This window comes from Lonchura striata, chromosome 15, assembly GCF_046129695.1.
Source record: "Lonchura striata isolate bLonStr1 chromosome 15, bLonStr1.mat, whole genome shotgun sequence".
In the NCBI taxonomy this organism is placed as follows: domain Eukaryota; kingdom Metazoa; phylum Chordata; class Aves; order Passeriformes; family Estrildidae; genus Lonchura; species Lonchura striata.
In genome coordinates this window covers 14,720,530-14,742,681 of record NC_134617.1, presented here as the reverse complement: position 1 = coordinate 14,742,681, position 22,152 = coordinate 14,720,530, and the positions used below count along the sequence as shown (strand labels likewise).

The 22,152-nt window shown below is 40.9% G+C and overlaps 1 protein-coding gene across 1 annotated transcript in view; it reads right to left on the bottom strand.

Annotated features, from left to right (window-relative positions):
• Nucleotides 1-8,762: 8,762 nt before the first annotated feature.
• Nucleotides 8,763-22,152, bottom strand: part of DOCK2 (dedicator of cytokinesis 2) — a 158,551-nt gene continuing 145,161 nt past the window's right edge. Inside the window, exons 44-52 of the mRNA XM_021531902.2 lie at nt 21,521-21,607; nt 21,029-21,205; nt 20,379-20,462; nt 18,285-18,422; nt 16,892-17,019; nt 14,153-14,333; nt 12,740-12,860; nt 11,598-11,740; nt 8,763-9,547 (exon numbers count right to left, since the gene is read on the bottom strand). Coding sequence (XP_021387577.2) covers nt 9,473-9,547; nt 11,598-11,740; nt 12,740-12,860; nt 14,153-14,333; nt 16,892-17,019; nt 18,285-18,422; nt 20,379-20,462; nt 21,029-21,205; nt 21,521-21,607 — 1,134 coding nt within the window. The 3' untranslated portion in view covers nt 8,763-9,472. The remainder of the gene's footprint in view (nt 9,548-11,597; nt 11,741-12,739; nt 12,861-14,152; nt 14,334-16,891; nt 17,020-18,284; nt 18,423-20,378; nt 20,463-21,028; nt 21,206-21,520; nt 21,608-22,152) is intronic.

Sequence of the window (22,152 nt, the reverse complement as noted above, 5' to 3'; positions counted from 1 at the left end):
GATTTGAATTCCTGGCTGTCCCAAAGGGCTTTTGCTTAGTCACACATCCACCTTAATCTTTTGTGCTGTAGCACAACCACCCTGAATCCCCACTCCCTAAGAACTAGTGATTCACTAATGTCATGTCCATATTGGTGCTTTGAAAGGTATGAAAAAAATCCACTGGGAATATTGCTGAAATATTGAGTACAGAATGACAAAGCAAGCCAATTTGCCAGCTCAGAAGTGCAGTTCTACAGCTGTTATTTTAAGCATCCATGCTTTCACTACACATAAAATCATTTGTACCACAACAAACAAGCTGTTACTTTAATTTGAATGGCTGAGAGCTCAGAATATGTAAATGCTAAATAACCTGTAGAGAGACACATATAAAGCAGTGAACAGTTAAGTGGAACATGGTGGGACTGGCTTATTTTCTAAGTGACAACTGCTGTGCAAAAGGTGACTTGGACAAAATAAAAGAAAGAAAAATAATTATTTTTCAGGAGCTCATAATGTGAGTTCCTCCCTCCTCAAGCAATTGATCTGCAATAATCTTTTTCACCATAAGGATCTGAGTTACAAGCATGCAAAATGCTGTTTCAGCAACATCCCCTACAGCTTCCTAGTTAACTTTCTAACATATAGATGTATTTTAAATTTATATCTGTATTCCTGCAAATATTGGTACAAATATTGTTAATAACCCCTCTTCATTTACAGAAGAGTCCATAGAATAAAACTTTTAAGAAACACAAGTAAAACCACATTTACAATTAACTAAAGACCAGAATAGAGTGAGAAAAGTAAACATAATACATTTTGAGCTGCTCAACAAATTAGATTTTTGCCAAAAAAACCCCTTGAAAACAAGAAAAACTGGTAAATTTATTCCGAGAAGTAAAAATTCAACTAACTGCATCATGGACTTTGATGAGTGACATTTAATACTTATTCCCTGAGGTGCGCTGCATGCATAGTTACAATAAAAATACACTCAAGTGGGTGCTGAGTGAATAGAGGCTTTGAAAAAAGCCCAGGCTTTACAAAGGGCAAAAGCATTACTGCTGCAGCCCGAGACTGCTGTGTAAAATTTCCTCTGCCAAGGGTTCCTGTGCAGGGCATGGAGCAGGGTGAGCCCGAGCTGTGCTGTGCCAGGAGATGCCCAGCCCTGCCAGCCCTCCCTCCTGAGCAGCGTCCCACAGAAAAGCAGGACAGGGCTGAGGATGGCAAGTGCTGCTTTTACAGCAGGGAGGTGCAGAGACACCTCTGGGCTGCTGCCCACGGAGCTGTGAAAGGGGAGCAAAGTCTGATCCCTCCCTGGCATGGCTGAGCTGGCACGGCTTCCAGCAGGGACACGATCCCATCAGCAGCACTTCCCTTCAGCTGGCTGGGCCTGATTTACTCAGGCCAGACTATAAACAGTGCCAGGAAAAAGGCACTGTGCCAGTTCTCTGGGCACACCTTGCTGCTGCAGGGTCACTGCAGCACACGGTCCCGGGCAGCTCTTCTGCTGCAGATGCTCCTTTGCAGGCAAGGAGGCAGCAAGGAGAGAATCAGCTCTGTTCAAGCTGTGGTGGCTGACTCAGAGCTGAAGGAAATTGAATCTAACCAGGAATATTGTCCTGGGGTCTTCACCACTGAGTCTTCCTTTGGCATTCCAGAAGTGGAGAAAAGAGAATGAAAACCAGTGAGGCTTCCATAAAAAGAGGCTTCCATATAAAGAGGCTGGAAAAAGGTGGCATGCTGACCAAGCTACACTAACAGATCTTGTTTAGGGATTAAAAATTCTGCAAATAAATTGGAGGCTGCTGCTGGAGAAAGTTTAATAATCATTATTTCCAAATGCATTGGGTCAGTAAGGTCTGACTAGGCAAGATGCATCATATTTTTAATGTCTTTTTACTGCAGTCCAGTCCTGCACACCCTGAGTGCATGTCTCTACCAGCTGGAAGCCTGCTCAGCCACAGATTGCTGTCAAACCAAAGACTGTTGACAACTCTTGCATTACACAAATATTTGCTCCTCTCATGTTCTTGAGTGATGCTCCAAAATCTGCAGGGCTGAGGCTGAGCCCATTGTTTTCCATAGATTTTTTAGGTCAGCTGCATGTACCCCTCTACTCCAGCCAACAGCAATATTTCTTCACACTGACTACCCTTCTAAAAAAGAAAAGATAATATCTGAAGTCTTGGGTTAAGAAAGGTTCAGATTAATTTCATTTAAACACAGATAACTCAGCATTTCCACTTATACTCCACAGTAACCTACAATGCAGTGTTTCTGAAATGCAGACTGGGGAGAGGTGTGCACACACCAGCACATGGTTCATACAAACAATTCCTGCAGTCACAAAGAAGAGGGAAAAACTGTTTTTAAAAGAAAAGAGTCCATATGTAAGTCAATACACCAAGCAACCCACCTTGTTTCAAGCAGTTCACATCCTCAATTCAGAAACAAAACAAAACAGAATCCATCAATAAGACATTTTCACACAGTGAAAAATTCTCTATGTTCTCAGTTGTCCAGTAGATTACTTTTACAAATCTTCATGTCTTATTCCACTAATCATCTGCCCAGCATATCCACAAAATAAACCACACCATGAGAAGGAACAGGCTGTAGCAGCAAAGCAATGTCATCTCAAGGACATTACAGAAAAATAAGAAATATAAAATACAGCACTGCAAAACAAGGGAACTGAGCTTTATTTCTAGAAAGTCTGTTTGAACATGAAATTAATGGAAAAGGCAATATAATTTGGATCTTTGCCATAAGTGCTGCAATGCTAGAATGCCCTTAGACTTTTCAAGCCTTCCAGAACAAAATCACAGTGGATTTTTGAGCCAACTTTAGAACTGGGTTTTTAGAATGTCGCGAAACCTTTTAAGGGCTCATAGATGCTCTCTGACATGAGAATGATGATAATAAAAGCAGTCATAACTCCTACCTCCAAAAAGGCCTTCTACCATCTCCTAACATAAAATAAATATGGTGGAGGGGATTAGGCATCCCTGACTCTGTATCAGTTGTGACAGGCCACAGACAGACAAGGAATCCACAGCTTCCCTCTGGCTGCCACGGGATCTGCTGTGCTGAGGGACACAGACGTGGTCACATCTGCCCCAGAGGGCAGAACCACTCTGTGACAAATCCTTCTCATGGTAGAATCCGAGGTGTCCCTCCCGGTTATAGGAATTGGTACAGGTACAAACCCTTCAGGCAATCATCCTTGGACAGCCTCAGTGCTGCTGCAGCTCCCGAGCAGCCAGCGGGGCTCCCTCTTTCAGACCATCTGCTTGTTCTACTCACCGCTAAACACGTGTTTGTATGAGCCATCAGTGGTGCTAACGCGGTCACCAAATCAATTAATCTGTACACACTTCCAAAGCCCTTCAAAGTTTAAGTTCTTGTGCATTTCAATGAAATGAATTCATTCACTTTAATGATTTATAGAAAGAAAAAGTAACATGCTTTTCTTTCTTTTCTATAGAAGGAAAAGCAGCATGCTACTGCTTTAGTTCCAGTCACATTTCAACATCAAGGTATCTGCTGGTGAGGATAAATCAGCTCCTCCTCCACTATTCAAATGGAGATCTCATTAAAAAGACATTTTAAAACCACAGAATTTTTCAGAAAATATAACTTCCTTTTTTTTTAAGGAAAAAAAAAAATCAGTGTTCTATGCCTTTTAATATTTGTACGACACAAACACTTGGGGAAAATTCATTAGAAACTAAAGCGAATGGGTGCAAGCGCCGGGAACGTCTCTGCGGCCACACCCAGGCCCAGGTAAACCCCAGGCTGGTTTACTGGAGCCGGGCTTTGAGCGCCGGGAGCTGCCCTAACCCGACCTGCGAGCAGCGCGATGTAGGAATCCTGCCTCCTCCAGCAGCCGCGACACGGGCAGGGTATCGCGACATCCTATCGCCACCCGGCGACACTGCTGGGAATGCACAGCTGCCCTGGATCCTGCTGTCCTGCTGCTGCTGGCCAGGGTCACCTGGAGATATAAAAACAACCCGTTCTGTATGGAAACATCTTAAACCCTTTCGTATTAGAATCCTTCATTAGAGATATCTTAGTTTTAGTTTAGTTCCTTTTGACCTTTTTTTTTTTTCCCCCTCCTCTATTTCCCCATCCAGATTTCCAATATTCATCTTTTCCTGTCTTGTGAAATTAGACCAAATGCAGTTGTAAAAGAAAGACTCTTTGAATTCAGGGACTGTGCACTAGTGCTACAGTGTGTGTCAAAGCAACTGAAGAAAGGTTTTGGATTCCTCATTATTTGTAGCATCCAGATAGCCAATCATAACTACCTTTAGTGTAGAATAAAATACTATACAAAATGCAAGGTTCAAAGGTCTGCATCTAAAGTTACTCTATCCAGGGCTGTTTTCTTATATCCAAAAACATATAAATAAACATTCCACAGGAAGACTTCCCTCAAAATATCTGTCAAACATGGAGCATTGTTTAGGCTTTTTCTAGTTACAACAGTACAAGATTCCAGCTACCTCACTTACATAAGCCTTTTTTGGCTGCTGGCCTGCCAGGACATAGATTCCTTAAATGAATGTTTTCAGATCCATCACCTGTACTGTGCCTTTTGAATCAGTCACCATTTAAACCCATGGTGACACCATCAGCAGCCACCTGCCATGAGCTGAGCTAATCCAGGCACTGGCAAGGCCTCTCAGGGGTTAACTGAGAATGAGAGATCAGTCATGCCTGCCACATGAAGCTGGTACTAAATGCAGGTTGGATACCCACACACAGAATGGGGCATCTGGAGCTGCAGGATGCATTAATACACATGGAAAAATCATTATCACAGACACTCTATTTGTTCCAGCTCAGACACTCACAGTGCCTGTCTCATCACTGGCTCAGCCATGGGAAAGATCCCTCATGGCACACAGAAGCTGCCAGCTAGCCTGGAAGACAAAAAACTACATGGAAAAAGGAGATTTCTGTGCAAAACCCAATCAGATCAAACTGCCCTCACTTTAAAGCTGTGATTAAATTTATCTAACATTTAAAAGTTTATGAAATCCGTGGCCTACCCGAGGTTTGTTTGCAGAGCAATTCTTCATTTACAGTGTTAATCTTTAGCACCCACTGCATCATAAGAGCAAATCAGAACAGAAAATTACGCAGAGTCAATAAAGAACAAATCCTCTCCTCACCCCAGAGCAGTAAATGCTGCCAGTGCTGAAGTCCTTACAGCTGAGGGCAGCCCCAGGAGTGTTGCTCAATGTCCCCCCTCGGAAGGACCTTGAATGCCTAAGAGCAAGTAGGAGCTGAGTTCTGGCAGGGAAATATAAGTTCTGTGCAGTGATTTCTCCAAGGCACCCAGGATAGGAGATGGCTGCAAGCTTTTTTTTTCATGGAGGCTTCCATACTCCTAACAAAATAGAGACATGCATCTAAAAGGACGGACATCTCTTCATCCAAAAAATATTGAGGGAAGAAATCCTTAAACTGTTTACTTTTCTTCCCTCCTCAGAAACAGTTAAAAAAATGGTGCTGCGAAACAGAAGTTGGCTTTAAATTCACTGATTTCTCTTGATTTCTAAATGAGAAAAATGCTGTGTTTGGTTAAGTTATTCCTTTTATCTTCCTCCGCTCTGAAGAATTGACCCGTGCTTTTATTTTAAACAGAATGCCCTAGTTCTGGATGATTGACATTGGCATATATGGAATCAGTCTCTGGGATATATTCTTCATATTCTTCATCATTTGAATAGTTTTGTTCTGAAGCTAGAACAAAAACTAAACCAAACCAAACCAAAACAAAAAAAGGATCCTCTATCCTCTGGTATTTTTATGATACTTAAGCTAAAATCCTTGAAAATAGCAGAAGTGAGCACAAGCATTATGTGGTTGGGTGCCTTTAAACACAACTCCTGGGCCTTGGCTGACTTAAACAGAAACCGGATTTAATAAAAAATAAAATCACTTTCTCTTCCCTATCATGCTATTTAAAATTTTTATTTAACACCTTTTCTTTCTAAAAGTGCCCTCACCCCACGGTCAGGGTGGAACAAATGAAAGCAGAGATCCAATGATGTGTAACATGTCAATGGTGTCCTCACAGAATAACCAGTGTGGCACCAGTACCCCCACTGGGGACTGGGAATTGTCAGTCTCTAAGGTCTTCTCCAACTCAAACCTTTCCATGATTCTCCTCACCCACAATTTCTACTGTCTAATAAAGAAAATTACAGGCTGTGTGTGATAGAGATAAAAGTTCAATGTCGAGCAGGTCTATCACACATTCAAGTTCCAGAACAATGTGTTCCTAAGGTCTGTAAAATCTTTAATAAAACTCTCCTTCCTCCTCAGAAACTTGATCCTTATTGACTTAGACTCTGACCATTTTCCTATAGCTCACACCAGCTAATTTTTAATGAGATTTTAAGGGCATTAATTTCTCCCCAGAATGAATATTTAAGTCATAATTTCATAATAACAACTTGGTATGATTTCTTGGCACAAACAAGGGCAGGCTGGATACCCAAGTCAGGTGAGGATTCTCCTTAGTACCCTGGTGTGGGTAAATGCCAACAATTGCTGTGCAGACCTTGTGCTGCACTGACACAGTGGCTCCTGGGGCTGGAGCAGCACCTCTCATATGGTGTTAGAGACCACAGAGACACCCAGGTACCTGTGTCTGGGTAAAAATGACATTTCTGCCTAAACTAAACTACAATGTGCAGCTTAAATGCATCTTGGGTCATTGCAGTGTAACACCCAGTGCAGGTCAGCTCATCAAATTCAGCTGCATGTGCAGCTTTCCTGCCCCAGCAAACAGCTCATTCATTACAGCTCACACAGCCCCATCATTATCTCAGTGCCATGTGACAGCAAACCAGACTGCCACCAGCCAGATGACTGGAAATGTCAGAGAGAAGGGAAAACTGGTACAGAAAAGCTCGTGAGAGCATGTTGGGGCTCCTGAAGCCATTCCAGACCTGAAGCCATTCCTGCTTCACAAATTCTCTCCACAGAGAGAGCCAAAGCCTCACCCTGTCCTGGAGGAAATTTCTTCCCTCTATTCTTCATCTCAAAGAATGTCAAATACAGGTTCTGTCCCCACCTCTGCATACATGAACTAAAGGCCTGTTGAGCTCATGACACACATGGCAGCAATCAGTGCTGATTCAGGTTTTTAAGAAGATGTTGCCATGCTGGCATTTTCCAGGGCATCAATTGTCCTTCATGCTGTGTTTTTTGTTTGGACTAAATGTCAGTATCTACAGTTTCTGGAAACTTGTGAAAGGCTGGAGCTTGTTGTCCAAACATCCTTAAAATTCCAGTTCTGTGAATGCCCTGTTCTTGGCAGCTATTTTTTCTTAGTAATTTTGCTTTTCTGCTCAGGTCTGATTGACATGATTTCAGGCTTGGAACTTGGGCTGGCAAGGGGAGGACAATCTGTGGTGTGGGACAACAAATAAAATTATTGCTGATATTTAGTAAACTAAATGTGAATCTAAACCCTTCCCCAAAAACTGTATGAAAACCCGAGCAAAACACAAGCACAAATCTTGAACCACTGGCTTAACACCCAACACCAAACTTCCTTTGAATGCTGTGCTCCCTCCTTCCTGGTATTTGTTTCTTCACTTCCATTCTTGCTACTTTGAGTCACAGTATTTCAATAACAATTCATAATAACAGCTAGAGGTAAAACTTATTCCACTCACCTGAAAACATCTCTGCAAGATACAATAAATAAAAGGTAACCTTTAACAAGTAGTTTTACAAAGAATAAAGAGTTCCTAAATCATAATTTTCTTACTAATTTCCAATAGAACCTAACCTTTTATTTTAAAATAATTGTTGATTTTGTGCTATATTCAGGGCACCTGCAGATAATATTGAAGGACACCTTTGATACCCTCCCTCCTCTTCCCCCAGGTTAGCAAGATGTTAAATGTGCACCCCTCAACCTTTCACTTTCTCCCACTCACAGATAACCTTCCCTATTAAACAGAAGATTTGTCTCATGGAAAACTTTTTTCTTCCTCTGCGCTTTTTCAGAAGTATTATCAAGTCTCTTGAAAAGCAAATGAAACTAAATGAAACCCAAATTCTATCAGAATTCATGCCAACATGCAGTTAGTGTTAAAGCTGGTCTGGTTATTCTGGTGAAAGTGCAGCATTAATTCCAATGGCAAGTATTCCAAACCTCTCACAGAAAACAATCACTAACTACTCCAGCAGAAAACAGCTTCACTCTGACAACTTGCAAAGAAATCCTAAATTCATAAAACTAATTTATCCACACTGTATGTTAAAGTGTTGATAGAAAAACTTAGGCTTAAACAAACTGCAGATGTCTTTCCATAAATTGAGCTCCACAGCAAGAAATAACTTTATCTTTCCCAAATCCATAGTAATGGCAACAAGGCCAGTCCCCTCACCCACAACACTGTACATGAACATATTTTATTTACTCAGTATAAACCTATGTCAGTGTCTGAAACGTAAAGGGGTGAGTGAAGGAAATCCATTTTTCACCTTTAGACCCCTCTATCTGGAAGACACACTTCAAGAAAGAGCTGACAGGTTATAAAACTCGAGGTGCTGACCTGCAGTGCTGTGGAGCCTCACACCACTGAGGCACCACCTCAGCACAAGGGAAGACACAGAAAATCAATTGAAACCCAGAAAACTTGGGCTTCTAGAATTCTGTTTGCTGTCAGTAAAAAACTGCTACCTTTCAAACAGTGGTACCTGGAGATGTCAGAGAGAAAGGGGCAGGGCAAATCAAACAGATTTGTAACTTTTTATTGAACAGCAGGAAATGCAGCTTTTGTTCGCCGTGCTGCTGGATGTAAGGTCAATTTGCACACTTGTAAATAAACCTCTGCATGTTTTCCACATAATAGCTGCTGCTCTGAAAACAACTCAGGCAGTGGTGTGACAGCCACAGACATCACCAGGGGAAGACTGAGGGTGCAGAGCAGTGTGCTGGGAGCAGCAGAGGGATCTGAGGGCTGTAAATCCAGCTCCAGCCACACAGCAAATTGTCAGTGGCTATTTTGTGCTGAGCCATCTGTTGCCTTGGCTACACTGCCAGCGAGGATTTAAGGATATCTGGATGTCTGTATGAGCTCCAGAAATCCCAAACTCTGCTGTTTGGAAAGAGCAGCCCCTGAGCTGCATCACCCAGTGAGTGCTGCTGTTGGCCTGTACACACATGTCACTTCTCAGGAACAAGCTGTGTCCCCAGGGAACACCCAGCTCCCTTTGACCTCTGCAGCCAGAGGTTTCTGTTCCACATCCCAATGGACACATCATGCAGTGTTTTCCTTAAATGTTATTCCTGTATCTGTATCACTAGTAACTTAGCAGAGCCCGTGGGAGATGTTGTTCATATTCTCCATCAGTGTCTTTCTTTAGAGTATCTGGTGCTCTAAAATAGAATATTTTTGTGTAGGTATGATTTTTTTCAGTTGAGAAGTGGTCTTGTAAAAATTGATCACAGATCTGTTGATGAAGGTTTGAAATGCTGTTCCACAGACTGCTTTCCATCTTCCAGAACTCTGGAAATGCGCTGAAAAAACACCAAAACAGATTTTCATATGTTAAAATTGATTCTGTGCTGGATTCAGTAGTAAATGCATTAATTACTTGTGCCTTTAAGCTGTAGCTAGAGAAAAAAATACATTGACCAAATCCTGCATGTTTTGAATTCATTTCTCTATTCTGCAAAATTTAAACCTGTATTTAAAAATGCCCACATGATTCCAAACATGTTATGAAGCACTTCACAACTGAATTTTTAGATGTAGTTAGTCCTTTTTCTATCAAGAAAGAACATTCTATTCTCTGTCTTTTATACAATATTTAAGTTTAAATATGAGTGGACAAGATAGTGCTGAAAAGCTGCAGCTCCTGGGTCTGAAATGAGCAAGTGTGTGATAAATTGAATGTAAGTGAAATACTACAGACTTCACATTAATAGGTTATTCTTATTCCTACCAGCAAAACGTGATTATGAACACATTTAACTGAAGGCTTTCCTAAATGTTGCTATATGATCCCTGAAGGCATTATCCTTTTTTTTGTTTTTTCTTTAAGAAAACCCAAACCACTTAAGAAAGTAATGAATACAAATGAAACCCATTACCTAGGAAAAAAAGAAACCAAAACAACAAACCCTTTGCATTGAAAGATCAGAAAAGTTGGCGTGCAAAATAGTACAAATATTCCAGAATATCTATATTGGTAGCTACCCACATCTGCATTAAATGTCACCCTCCCATTACCTTCAAAGTCGGAAAACCTTCACATTCTGTGTCCGAATAGCTGCTCTGGATATTATTTTTTCTCGGTTAAACACTACGCTAATGAAATAGTTTTAATCTTGTGAAAACTTTAGACAGCAGTGAAACGTTTCTCACTTTAGAGGAAAGCAGCCAGCTTTAAGCCAGAGTGACGGGAACCGATTTCCTCTTTGCACTCATCATCAACCCTGAGCATCCCTGCACGGTGCCGCGCCCAGCCCGCTGCGAGCCCGGCGCCACCATCCCGACCCGGTCCATCCCATCCCGACCCGGTCCATCCCATCCCATCCCGGTGCTCCCATCCCATCCCGGTCCATCCTTTCCCATCCCGGTGCTCCCATCCCATCCCGGTCCATTCCATCCCATCCCGGCCCGGTCCATCCCATCCCGGTCCATCCTTTCCCATCCCGGTGCTCCCATCCCATCCCGGTCCATCCCATCCCGGTCCATCCCATCCCATCCCTTCCCATCCCGGTCCCGCCGCTCCCCTCCCGCCCCGCGCCCCGGCTCTCGGCGGGCCGCCCGCGCCCTCTCGCGGTGCGGGAGCGGAGCTGCACACGCCGCTGCACCCCGGCGTCCTTCCAGTCCTCCTTCCTTCCACCCCGGCGTCCTTCCAGTCCTCCTTCCTTCCACCCCTGCATCCTTCCAGTCCTCCTTCCTTCCACCCCTGCATCCTTCCAGTCCTCCTTCCTTCCACCCCTGCATCCTTCCAGTCCTCCTTCCTTCCATCCCCGCATCCTTCCAGTCCTGCATCCCTTCATCCTTCCACCCCTGCATCCTTTAGTCCTGCATCCTTCCAGTCCTCTATCCTTCCACCCCTGCATCCCTTCATCCTTCCATCCTTCCACCCCTGCATCCTTTAGTCCTGCATCCTTCTAGTCCTCCTTCCTTCCACCCCTGCTTCCTTCCAGTCCTCCACCCCTGCATTCTTTTAGTCCTCCATCCTTCCACCCCTGCGTCCCTTCATCCTTCCATCCCTCCACCCCTGCATCCTTCCAGTCCTCCATCCCTGAATCCCTTCACCCCTTCATCCCTCCATTCCTGCACCCCTGCGTCTCTGCATTCCTTCATCCTTCCATCCCTGCGCCTCTCAGTTCTTCCAGTCCTCCATCCCAGCATCTTTCCCTCTGGAAATGCTGCCACAGCCAGCTTTGCCTCCACATTGAGCTCCCACCCCTCTCTCTGACAAAAGCATTAAGGAAAAAAAGCGGAGTTTGCCTTATGAGCCTGTAAGTCTCAAAAATACTTAACTTTCATAGCACAGAACTCTTGAACATGTAACCCTTCCTATTCCCCCCACAAATGCACAGGACCTACCATTGTTTTAAATAACTGGTTCACTTTCTTTCTTTTGAAAGTTTTCTTGTCACCATCTGAGGTGGAAGGGAACACTGGCTGGCTCAGCCTGTGTGAGGCAATTGTTTCATCAGATGCCACAGTGCTGACAGACAGAGTTAATCCTTAGAATGGAAACAATATTGGTTACACAAAACAAAACCAAAAAAGGAGAGTCAGACTGTAGACAAAGCACAACTCAAAATTATGAGCTACTGCATTGGTTAGAAAAAATTGAGATATTATTAATCCAACTATAACCTTAGAACAAAAAAATTAAATTATAGGGAAATAAAAAACTTCATTACATTGAAACTGAACAGTGAAAAAAAAGGACCAGTCTGACCAAATAATTAAAACAGATAAATACATGACAAAGAAGTGGGCCATGGCAGTTCGTTGTGTTGTGCTAAACATCTGTTACAGGCATCTGGAAATAGAGGGGCAGTGGGAGGAATAGATGAAATACAGGCTAAGAAAGGGGATGTCCTGTGGAACAAGGGGGTAAAAGAGGCTGAAGCTGGGTCTCTTTTCACTGTATGCCTCAGCTTAGAGATGAGCTCCCACTTTAGTCACACTTTTCTTTCACACAACCACCCATCTCTCTGGGGGCAGCTGTGTTATCTTGCTTCCCCTGCCTCCCATGGTGAGGGAATCTATGGGATTCCTCTCTGGCTTCAAAACCAGAAGTTAAAATCGTGTTATGGAGCAAGCTCTGGGGATATTCATCCCCCAAAGCACAGCACAGAGCATTTCTCCCTGTTTCACACACTGCCTGTGGCTGTGAGCCCCTGTTTGTGCTCCTGAGACCCTACAGAGCAGGGAAGAAGAATAAACCTTGCCTCTTTCTAGGCAGCAGGAATGCTCACACCATACAAGGAACTGAAATTTGGAGCTCTAGGAGCAACAGAATCTATATTTTGGCACAAGGTACTACGGTGTCACCTAGCATTTGGAACAGCACAGCCTCTCATGCACAGTACACTCTTCAGTTATAATCTTTGTCCCAGTGGATTTCACAAGGGCGGAGAGAGCTGCCAGCCCTGCTTGGAACAAACCCTTTGTTGCTGTTTTCCTAACATCCCAATAAATTCAGAATTCTCACCCTAGGGTAAGCACCTCACCTGGGATAGTTGGCATAGAACGACTGACAGTGCTCATCTGCTTGAGGACAGACGTTTTCTGAGGTGCCACCACGTGTTCTGAGAGATTGGTGTCACTCATGAACTCATATTTCCTTGACAGCTGTTAAATAAAAAAGCTCCAACATTAATGACGGACTGAGACTTTGGCTCATGTATCATATGAAGTACAATCTAAAAACATGCAACAATTTTGCAGGTAATTTATAGTTAGATAAAAACTTCTCATTCTACATAGAAAAAAAAGAATTCCAAAAAAGCTACAGAAGTACTATGTGATCTGAAATCTGAATTCCTATCCTATTTTTGGCATAATACCATCAGAGAACTCTGGGTGTGATCGGCAAAGTAAAATGAAGTTTTGAAAACATTTTATTTTAATTCCTACTGCATTAACATGCCCAGCTTGGCTGCTGCAAATCCTTGTCACTGCTTTTTTGAAGCAGAAGAAAATCCTCTAACTCAATACACAGTGGGATCCCCAAAGTTTGGTGTATGTGTTGTCTAATTTTATCAAAAGCCAAAAAGGTGTTACATGGTTTTGTATATCAGAGCTTCTCAAAGCATGACTGTGCCTTATCTCTCTTTTGCACAAGGATATGCAGGGTAAGACAGTCAAAATCATCCATGAGTTTCTCCGTGCTTTCCTTCTACTACATTCATTTTACCTTTGATGATTCCTTCAAACATTTTTGATCAAATTATTTATGCTCCCTCCACAGATTCAACAATCTGTTACTGCCTGGCTTTTTAATTTAGATGGGGCCTGTGTATCTAGAGGACATACACTAAAATCAAATTCTCCTGAGGATTAAACTCTGGATATAAAAAAGGACAAGTGTAAGTGACATAAGTCTCTGTAATGATCCAGCAGGGCAATAAAAGCCCTTGGATGATCTATGGAGCGAGAGGTGCCAGCGCTTCCAAACTTCAGTCTGGCACCATTTAAGGAGCACTGTTTGCAATCTTGCAGTTTCCTAACAGCTGCATGTTCCATAACAAGGTACAAAACGTACAGGGCTCATCACTTCTGAAATAGCCCTGACTGCGAGGAGCTGCCGTGAAATGTCAGCACAGTCAATTGCCTCTCGGCAGGAAAGCAGCTTAACCCTCCCCACACAGTGCTCCTTTCTCAGCTAACCAGGCTCCGGGCTCTGCAGCTCCCAGCTCTGCTATCTGCCTCCAGAAGCCAGGAGAGATCATCTGATTTTCTTACTTATTTGTTTCCTCCACAGCATTCTGCATGTTTCATTCATGGCAGGGCAGATCATCTCTGCACCCTGCATCCTTCCCTTTATGACAGCTGGACTTGTCCGGGATATATTTTTCTTTTTCTAAGGAAAGGGGTAATGTCCTCTTTTTCATGGATTATGAAACACTAAATCAGTAACATACGCATTTCATGTCAGAGATAGAAATATCAGCTGCTGCCTTCTCATCAGCAAACACCACACTGCTTCTTTTTGTTCTTTTTTTGGACCTTCTCATCTTGACTTCAGGATGAGGATTATGTTGCAGAGCAGTCTCCTCTGCTTCTGCTTTTCCTTGCTTTGGTAGCACTGCTTCCAGATCAAAGCTGCAGGAGCAAAAGAAAGAAAAGTACAAGTTGCTGAGTGATATTTTAAAAGCTGCTGGTATTCTGATGTCATTTCCCCATGAAATATAAATGCAGGTCATTCTTTCCTTCTACTTTCTAGGCAGCCTTGCAAACTGCTTGCAAACTTCAGCAGCTGCCACCTGGAGATTCAGATTAGATGCCTTCAGGCAGTGTGACACCATCTTAAAATTTAGCAAAGAATGTAAAATATTAAAACAAGCTCAAACTACTCTTTAAAGATTTGTGCATCAGCTTAAGAATTCCTAAATTAAACAGAGTAGAGCTCACACGGCAAGTTGCTGTGTGGTGATGGTGGTGCTGAAAGTGAGGCATGTACAAGGTTGTACAAGGACCAAAGGGGACAGAGCATTGCTGTCTGTTGCCATGTTTTAAATGCATTCTCCTATTTATTTCACAATATTGGACAAAAATGCACACACCCAGAGAATAACCTGCCTTCCACCTTCTCTCTTCCTCTAATTTTTACTGTTTAAAAATTGGGCTACTTCTCATTAAAAAAAAAAAAAAAAAAAAAAAAAAAGCCCATTAAATTGGTGCTGGCTTTACTCTCTTCTCAAAATTTGGAGCATGGGACTGAACTTAGGTTGCAACATCAATATTCATAAATCAAGAAGTGTGGTCACTCTGCTGACCTGTGCTGCCTAGAAACAAATTAGCATCCTAAGAAGTAAAAGCAGGTGCAGGAAGCCTGCCTGGTTCTGTCAGAGGTGTCCTGGTGTACTGCAGCACACAAATGATGTTGGTCTGCTCAATCCTTCTGGAGGGCAGCAGGAGCAGCCTCAGGAATCTCAAAGAATAACAAGGAGTATCTCAAAAATCAACCCTTCCACATGAGGGTCATACACCACTGGACGTTTTCAAAGTGAACTACTCAGAAAGGGAGATCAGATGTTTAAAAAATAATCAAACACTGCTCAGCAAGTTCAGTTTTATATGCACCTTGTTTGGGAAGAAGTTTTGTGTGCCTGAAAGATAATTTATAAAGTGAACAAAACAATTTGTGGATGAAAAAACTATTCCTATAATTATCCTCTCAAACTTAGAAGTCTCTTTGTTATCCATTAGACAAAGCATTTTACATTACTATAAGTGTAATCTTCCACCACCTTTTCAAATTTGTAAAGTTTATTCTTTTCCTATTCACATTTTACAAACAAAAAGATGCTAATTAAGTTAAAAACTGTTTAAAAAGAAACTTGTAAAAATCCCTGGATCCTGGTAAATTTTTGAAAAGTAATTTGATTTTTAAAATACTTCTTTTCTGAAAATGAAAAACCACTTTTTTTTTTTTTTCCAATGAGAGTTGAACGCATATTGTCTATTAAGATTGAAACACTGTAGTTTTCAGCATGGATGAAGTGATAGCTACAATTAAAAATAATATTGGTATAGTCTGAAAAAGCTGCTGGTGGTTTTCATTCCTTTTTAAAAATATTTTTGTTTCATCCCATAAGACTGATTAAAAAATGATGGAGTTCACCCTAGGTCAGGGGTGGCTCTGTGTAGTGGAAAAGTCTCTCCTCCAACCCGTGCTTCCCAAGAAAGGCTCAGCAGTCTCTTGTTGTTCGGTCTCAAGGCAGTTTATTGCAAGTTATCTAAAAGATTTTCTCCTTTGGCTGCTGTGGTTTGCTCACAGCTCAGGCAGAGGCACACACACACCCTGACATCCTCTCTGACCCCGACTGCTTCTTCTCTCCCACCCAGGGCTGCTGCTGTCTTTTATATGGTACATTACGTTTTACATGGTACAGTTTTTCCCCAATGCCTATTACCTATATTAAATGGTGCTTTTCTATCTTTTATATGGTACATTACGTGTTACATGGTTACAGTTTTTCCCCAATGCCTATTACCTATATTAAATGGTGCTTTTCTATCTTTTATATGGTACATTACGTGTTACATGGTTACAGTTTTTCCCCAATGCCTATTACCTATATTAAATGGTGCTTTTCTATCTTTTATATGGTACATTACGTGTTACATGTTTGCAGTTTTCCCCAATGCCTATCACCTATATTAAATGGTGCTTTTCTATCTTTTATATGGTACATTACGTGTTACATGGTTACAGTTTTCCCCAATGCCTATTACCTATATTAAATGGTGCTTTTCTACTCTAAACCAATCTGTGAGCGCCAACATCACCAAGAACATGGAGGTGAGGAAGGAGAAAGAGGGAGGACAGGACAGGCCCAAATCCCAAATCCATCTTAAAACCTCTGACCCCCATGTACAAAACTGAAACCCCACTGTACAGCACTCAAAAATTCTTCCCTCTACTTTGTAACTACTTCTACTATAATATCTAAACTTTTGTGACTTCTTGTTCTTCCTGCAAGGTAGGTAAATCATTCCATGGTTCAAACCCAAACTCACAGCTGTTTCCAGCTGCCTGCCAGGGTCTCAAATGCTTCTGACCAGGGCCTGGAACCTCCAGAAATGTCTGAGGGACATTTTGAGTTCTGACAAAAAAACAGGACTGAAAAAGGACTTGTGCTGTGTTTCTGACCAACCTTTCTGAAGCAGGTTTCCTGGGAGTGCTGCAGTCTGAGCTGATGGAGCACATGGAGATGAAGGATAACTGGCGGTAGGATTTCAGCATGGACCTGGGCCGCCCCACCCTCCTGTCGTCAAACTCTGGCTGCAGGAGGAGAGAGAAACAGAACCTGTCAAACCCCTGGCTCCTCACACCAGCCCTCGGACACTGTGCACCTGTTTAACACTTGGCATTCAAGATTTTCTCTGTTCCCATTAATTACTGTGATTTATCCTGTGTCTGGATGAATTCTTACTCCTCAAACCTCCCAAATTCAATTCAAAAAGTACATTCTCTGCAAAATTTTAAATAGGTTGGGTTTTTTAAGTGTTGGTCCCTAAGAGTGTTGGAGGGTTCAAGCAAGAGGCAAGATTTCTGACTGTGGATTACAGCCTCTGTTATTGCAATTATTATTGCAATAATATTATAATACTAATAAATTATTATATAATTATAATTATATAATTATATATTATTATAATAATATCATTACAATATAATAGATATAAAGATATATTATTTCAGTATAACATATTATATATACTTTATAATATATTATACATTACATAATACAATATAATATATACAATATTATAATATATATAATTAATAATTATAATATTACATGATTTAAAATAAATTATTGCAACTACAGCCTCTATGATTGCAAAATGGAAATCATATTCAGATATACATATAGAAATTTCATCATACAGGTGTATAATACAGCACATATCCAAAATTTAAGTTAGAAACTTGCTACTCCCCTTATAACAGAAGAAATAAATCTTATTATAAAATTACCAATGGTGAAAGCAAAAATATAAAATAATTTCCAAAGCATGTAATCACAAAAACCAGGCAATGTCATTCTTGCTGGCCTGCAGGACTCAGATAGAATATTTTATTCAAGAATTGTCTGAGGAGTTTGTATTCAGAAGTTATCCTTCGATTCCCAGATATTTCAGTTTGTTCTCAACTAATATTTATAGTATAATACACATGACAAGTTTTACTTCACAACACAGCTGGAAGTGGCTGGCACAGGGAGACATCAATTGCAGATCAAAGCCCTAAACCACTAAAAAAAATTACAAAAAGAACATAAGAACTTGCTTTTACTTCCTCAATAAAGCTGAAAAGACTTGAAATTTTAAGTCATAATAAAATATACTAAAAATCTTCCAGAATGAGGAATATTTGATGTATCAGAGAATTGAATCAGCTCTTGGACGATACAACTCAGGCCCTACTGTCTTTACATCACAAGAAAACCCATAAGCAAAAAAAAAAATTAGCATATTTTTGATTAGAACAAGATGTGTGTTAAATAAAGAGAAATGTGGTAGAGGTTAAAAGGAGAGCAATACCAATTCTCTGGCTCCATATTGTTTTTCCACTTTAACTTTTAATTGCATGAAACATTCCTCCATCCGGTCATGGAAAGGACGAAGATTATCAGAAACTCTTCTTTCATGAATTTTAATTCCAGCCCCAAGGAAAGGTATCTTAGGAGGAACAAAAGAAGAAAAAAGGTGAGACTTTTCAAGTGGGTCCAACAACCTCTCTGGCTCTCTTTAAATTATCTGGGAAATCAACTGCAAAACTCTTCCTGTGAGTGGCAGGAGGATTTGCCTATTGATCTCAGCTTGGAGCAGCAGATAAAAGACTGAAAAGGCTCATGGAAAATGGGTTTTCCCAGTAAATTTCTGAAAAATGTTGGTCACCTCACAGAGGCTATTTTCTCTCTTTTATATGTTTTAATGCTATGAAATTTGTGGAAAATAATTTTAGCTCCCCTTCTGCCGCTAACCTTTTCTAACTGCTTTTCTTCAGCTTTTAACTCTTTTGCATTAATATCTGGGATTTGTTTGTAAAATCCACTTAGATTCCATGCTTCCTTTTTTTGTTCTGACTCAGTAAGTGCTGTGAACATTGATCCATCCGTCACGTTGGTCATATTTTATAGAAGTGCAATTCCAATATAACTTTTAAAATCATGGTGTTAAAGCCCATCTGTTACTGGCAGATCTGTTAGAATCCTCTCCTTAGAAGGATTTGCAGGGATAGGTAAAAATTACCCATTTTTTTCCTAATGCCAGGTGACACTGTGGTCAGGCAGCCCCAGTGAATTCAGTGAGTGATTCTGATGGCCAGAACACAACAGCACACAGAGCTGTGGTGGGCAGGGACACAGCAGAAATTGTAAAGGTACAACTCAAATAATAACCAAACTAGGGTGAATCAAAATGAAACAGGAAGAAACGTCAAACACATTAAGAAAATAGTACAAACAATTCCACTGAAACTATTTGGAAGATTCATTTCAAGGCTGGGAGAGGAATGAACAGTAAATTTTTGCTGTTTCTTACCTATGAAAGAGGGAGAAAAACCTAGAATAATTGAATAGTTTGGGTTGAAAGGGACCTTTCAAAGTCATGCAGCCCAACTCCTGCCATAGACAGGGACAATTCCATCAGGTTGCTCAGAGCCAGCCTGGCCTTGGGTGCTTCCAGGGATGTTTTAGTAAGTACAAAAAATGAGACATGGAACATGAGGAGAAACACCTTGAGCCATTCATTTCTGATAGGAAAATCCCTAGATGAACTCTCACTATTTTTTTCCATTCCTCTATCTATCTATTGCTAGCAATGATTTCTATTTGGTTCATGGAAATAGTATAGATAATTTCTGAGTTTGTTTTTTCTGCTCCATTATCATTATCAGGTCGACAGAAAGATCCATTTTCCCTTGAATCTTAGCAAAAATGGAATTTTTGCTGCTACCACCTTCCATAGGTGCTTTTTCCTCCTTGAGGACAAAAGGGTTCTGCAGGCTGGTTGTCTTATCATATATACATGGTATATAAGATAATAAATAGTAAACCCAAATAACCTCAATGCTGCCAGTATGGGGAGAATATTCAGTTCTCCTCTAGAGATACAGATAAAAATATTTACTTATAGTCTTCCATGCTATTTACACAGGAGACACCTAGCAGAGATCCTGAAGGATCACTGAGCATGAAAATAATTCCTGAGAGTAGCAAACACTACATTAATGTCTCTAGTGAAAAAAAAAAAAAAAAAGAAAAAGAAAAAAAAGAAAGAAAAAAATCCTCCACAAAAAACCTAATACTCTAGGAAAGAATTTCCCAGGAGAGTTTCTGACATTTGCCAACCCCAGAAAGTCATGAAATCATTATGACTTTTGTCATGCTCTAAGTTTTCTCTTCAGGAATACAACCCAAATTGGAAATCCCATTCCTTTTAACCATAAATGTAGCCTGCTATATGTGGCTTCTGATAATCCATTCCAGTTGATGTGTTCTACAAAATCCCTTTCAGGGGTTAAAAAAAAGTGGAAATGACACAATCACCTCAATGCTGTGTTCTCCTGCTAGACAGGAATGGAACAAAGAACCCCTGGTGAAACCTCAGTGGTGGCTGTCAGTGAGAAATTACCTGCCAAGCAATCAGATCTTTGAGTCTGTTCAGCTTCTCTGTATCCTCTGGATGGTGTCTGATATATTCTTCTGTAAAGAAAGCCTTAGACAAAAAAAAAAAAAATAAAATAATAAAAAAAAATACAGTCCATCATTTTGACAGACAAAGAAATCAAGCATTAATCCATAGAGCCCAGCTGGTAATCATAATATTGGTCATCAAAGAGGAGAGACACATATATGGTCCTTAGACAGATGCTGCTGGTGATAATTCCTCCCTCTATCAGTTGGGAACTGAGGTGAACTTTTTAAAAATATGCATTTGGTCTTTACCCAGCACTTCTGACTTTGAGACCCGTATTATGCACTTCTGACTTTGAGACCCTTATTATGAAGCCAAATGATTATTTCTTGTGTGAAGTTTACAGTGAAACTAAAAAGGCACAGATTTGGAGTATCATGCTTTACATCAGCTGATAAGCTCAGATATTCTGGTTTGATTTCAAAGACAGAGGTGACCAGGAAAGGAGGATATGAGGATCCTTTCAGTGATGGAATGATGGCTTTCCTATTCCCCATCCCCACTGCACTGCCACTTTATTGAAGGATGTAGGATTATGAAATGATGCACCTGAGAACGTTTTTTTGCAGGGACTTCAAAGCTCCTACCTTCTCATATTTAGCAAAGCCACCCATAACAGCTGGATCAACAATTCCATTCAGAAGCATGGAAAGTGGATTAATAGGGAGGTTCTCATCACCCTGGTACTGGTTAATCATCATCAAAATCTTTTCATTTGTTGTAGACATAGTCTCAATAGCATTCTCTAAAGGACTAATCGTGCACTGCAAAGAAACAAAAGACTTCTAAGGTTCATAAACACATAAACAGGTCTTTTTGGTTTTATAAAACCCATGTGCATGAACAACAGTTTTGCAATTCAGCAAACCCATGCAGACTTGTTCAATTCTGAAACTATAAATCAGGCATAAGATCTATTGATCCTGTATTGAGCAGTGGAAAGATTAAATATAAATAATAATGGCTTTGAATCTATGAAAAGAAGTAACTGTAGCCTTGCTGGTAATTTTGCAGACTGGTTGGTACATAAAGATTCAACAGCTGCAAGTTGGATGGGCCCTGAGCACATCAATACTCACGTGTGAAGTGGAGACCACCTCAAACCAGCGCAGGATTCCTGGAAGTTTGTAGGCTGTAACAAATGAGGTCCTCTCAATCCACATGGACTATCAAAAGACATAGCAGGAGAGAATGATACTTCAGGATTAAAATGTTCATCTTTTCTGCCTTCTGAGATGTCAGAGTGAAATGGATGTAGATGGAAAACATATGTATATTTTTTGAATATAGAGACGCTGCAAACTGAATCTAGCACAGTGACTTCAACAAATAGTTTTCCTGATTTCAGATTAGGTCATCTTCAGGCACCAAAGCCTGCACAAAGGCAGGCAAAAAGGAAATTACCTTTGAATCTTTTCGTTTGTACCCCTATTTTTGCCATTACAGATGGAATGGCTGCCATTAAGTGACCTGCTCTCACCTCTGCCCAGATTATATTTCCTCCCTCCACATTAAAAAGGTATTTCTGCAATTAAAAGCAGTAATAATCCTATAACATCTTGCCAGAATTCTGACCTTTTTTTTTGTTCCTCTCATTTTTCTTTTCTGAACAAGATTGGCTGTTGGTATTTTAGAATAGTTTGGAATAGCCACTGTTTCATTTACCTGACTCCTTATTTAAGTATTGCCTCACTGAGATAATAGATGTAAT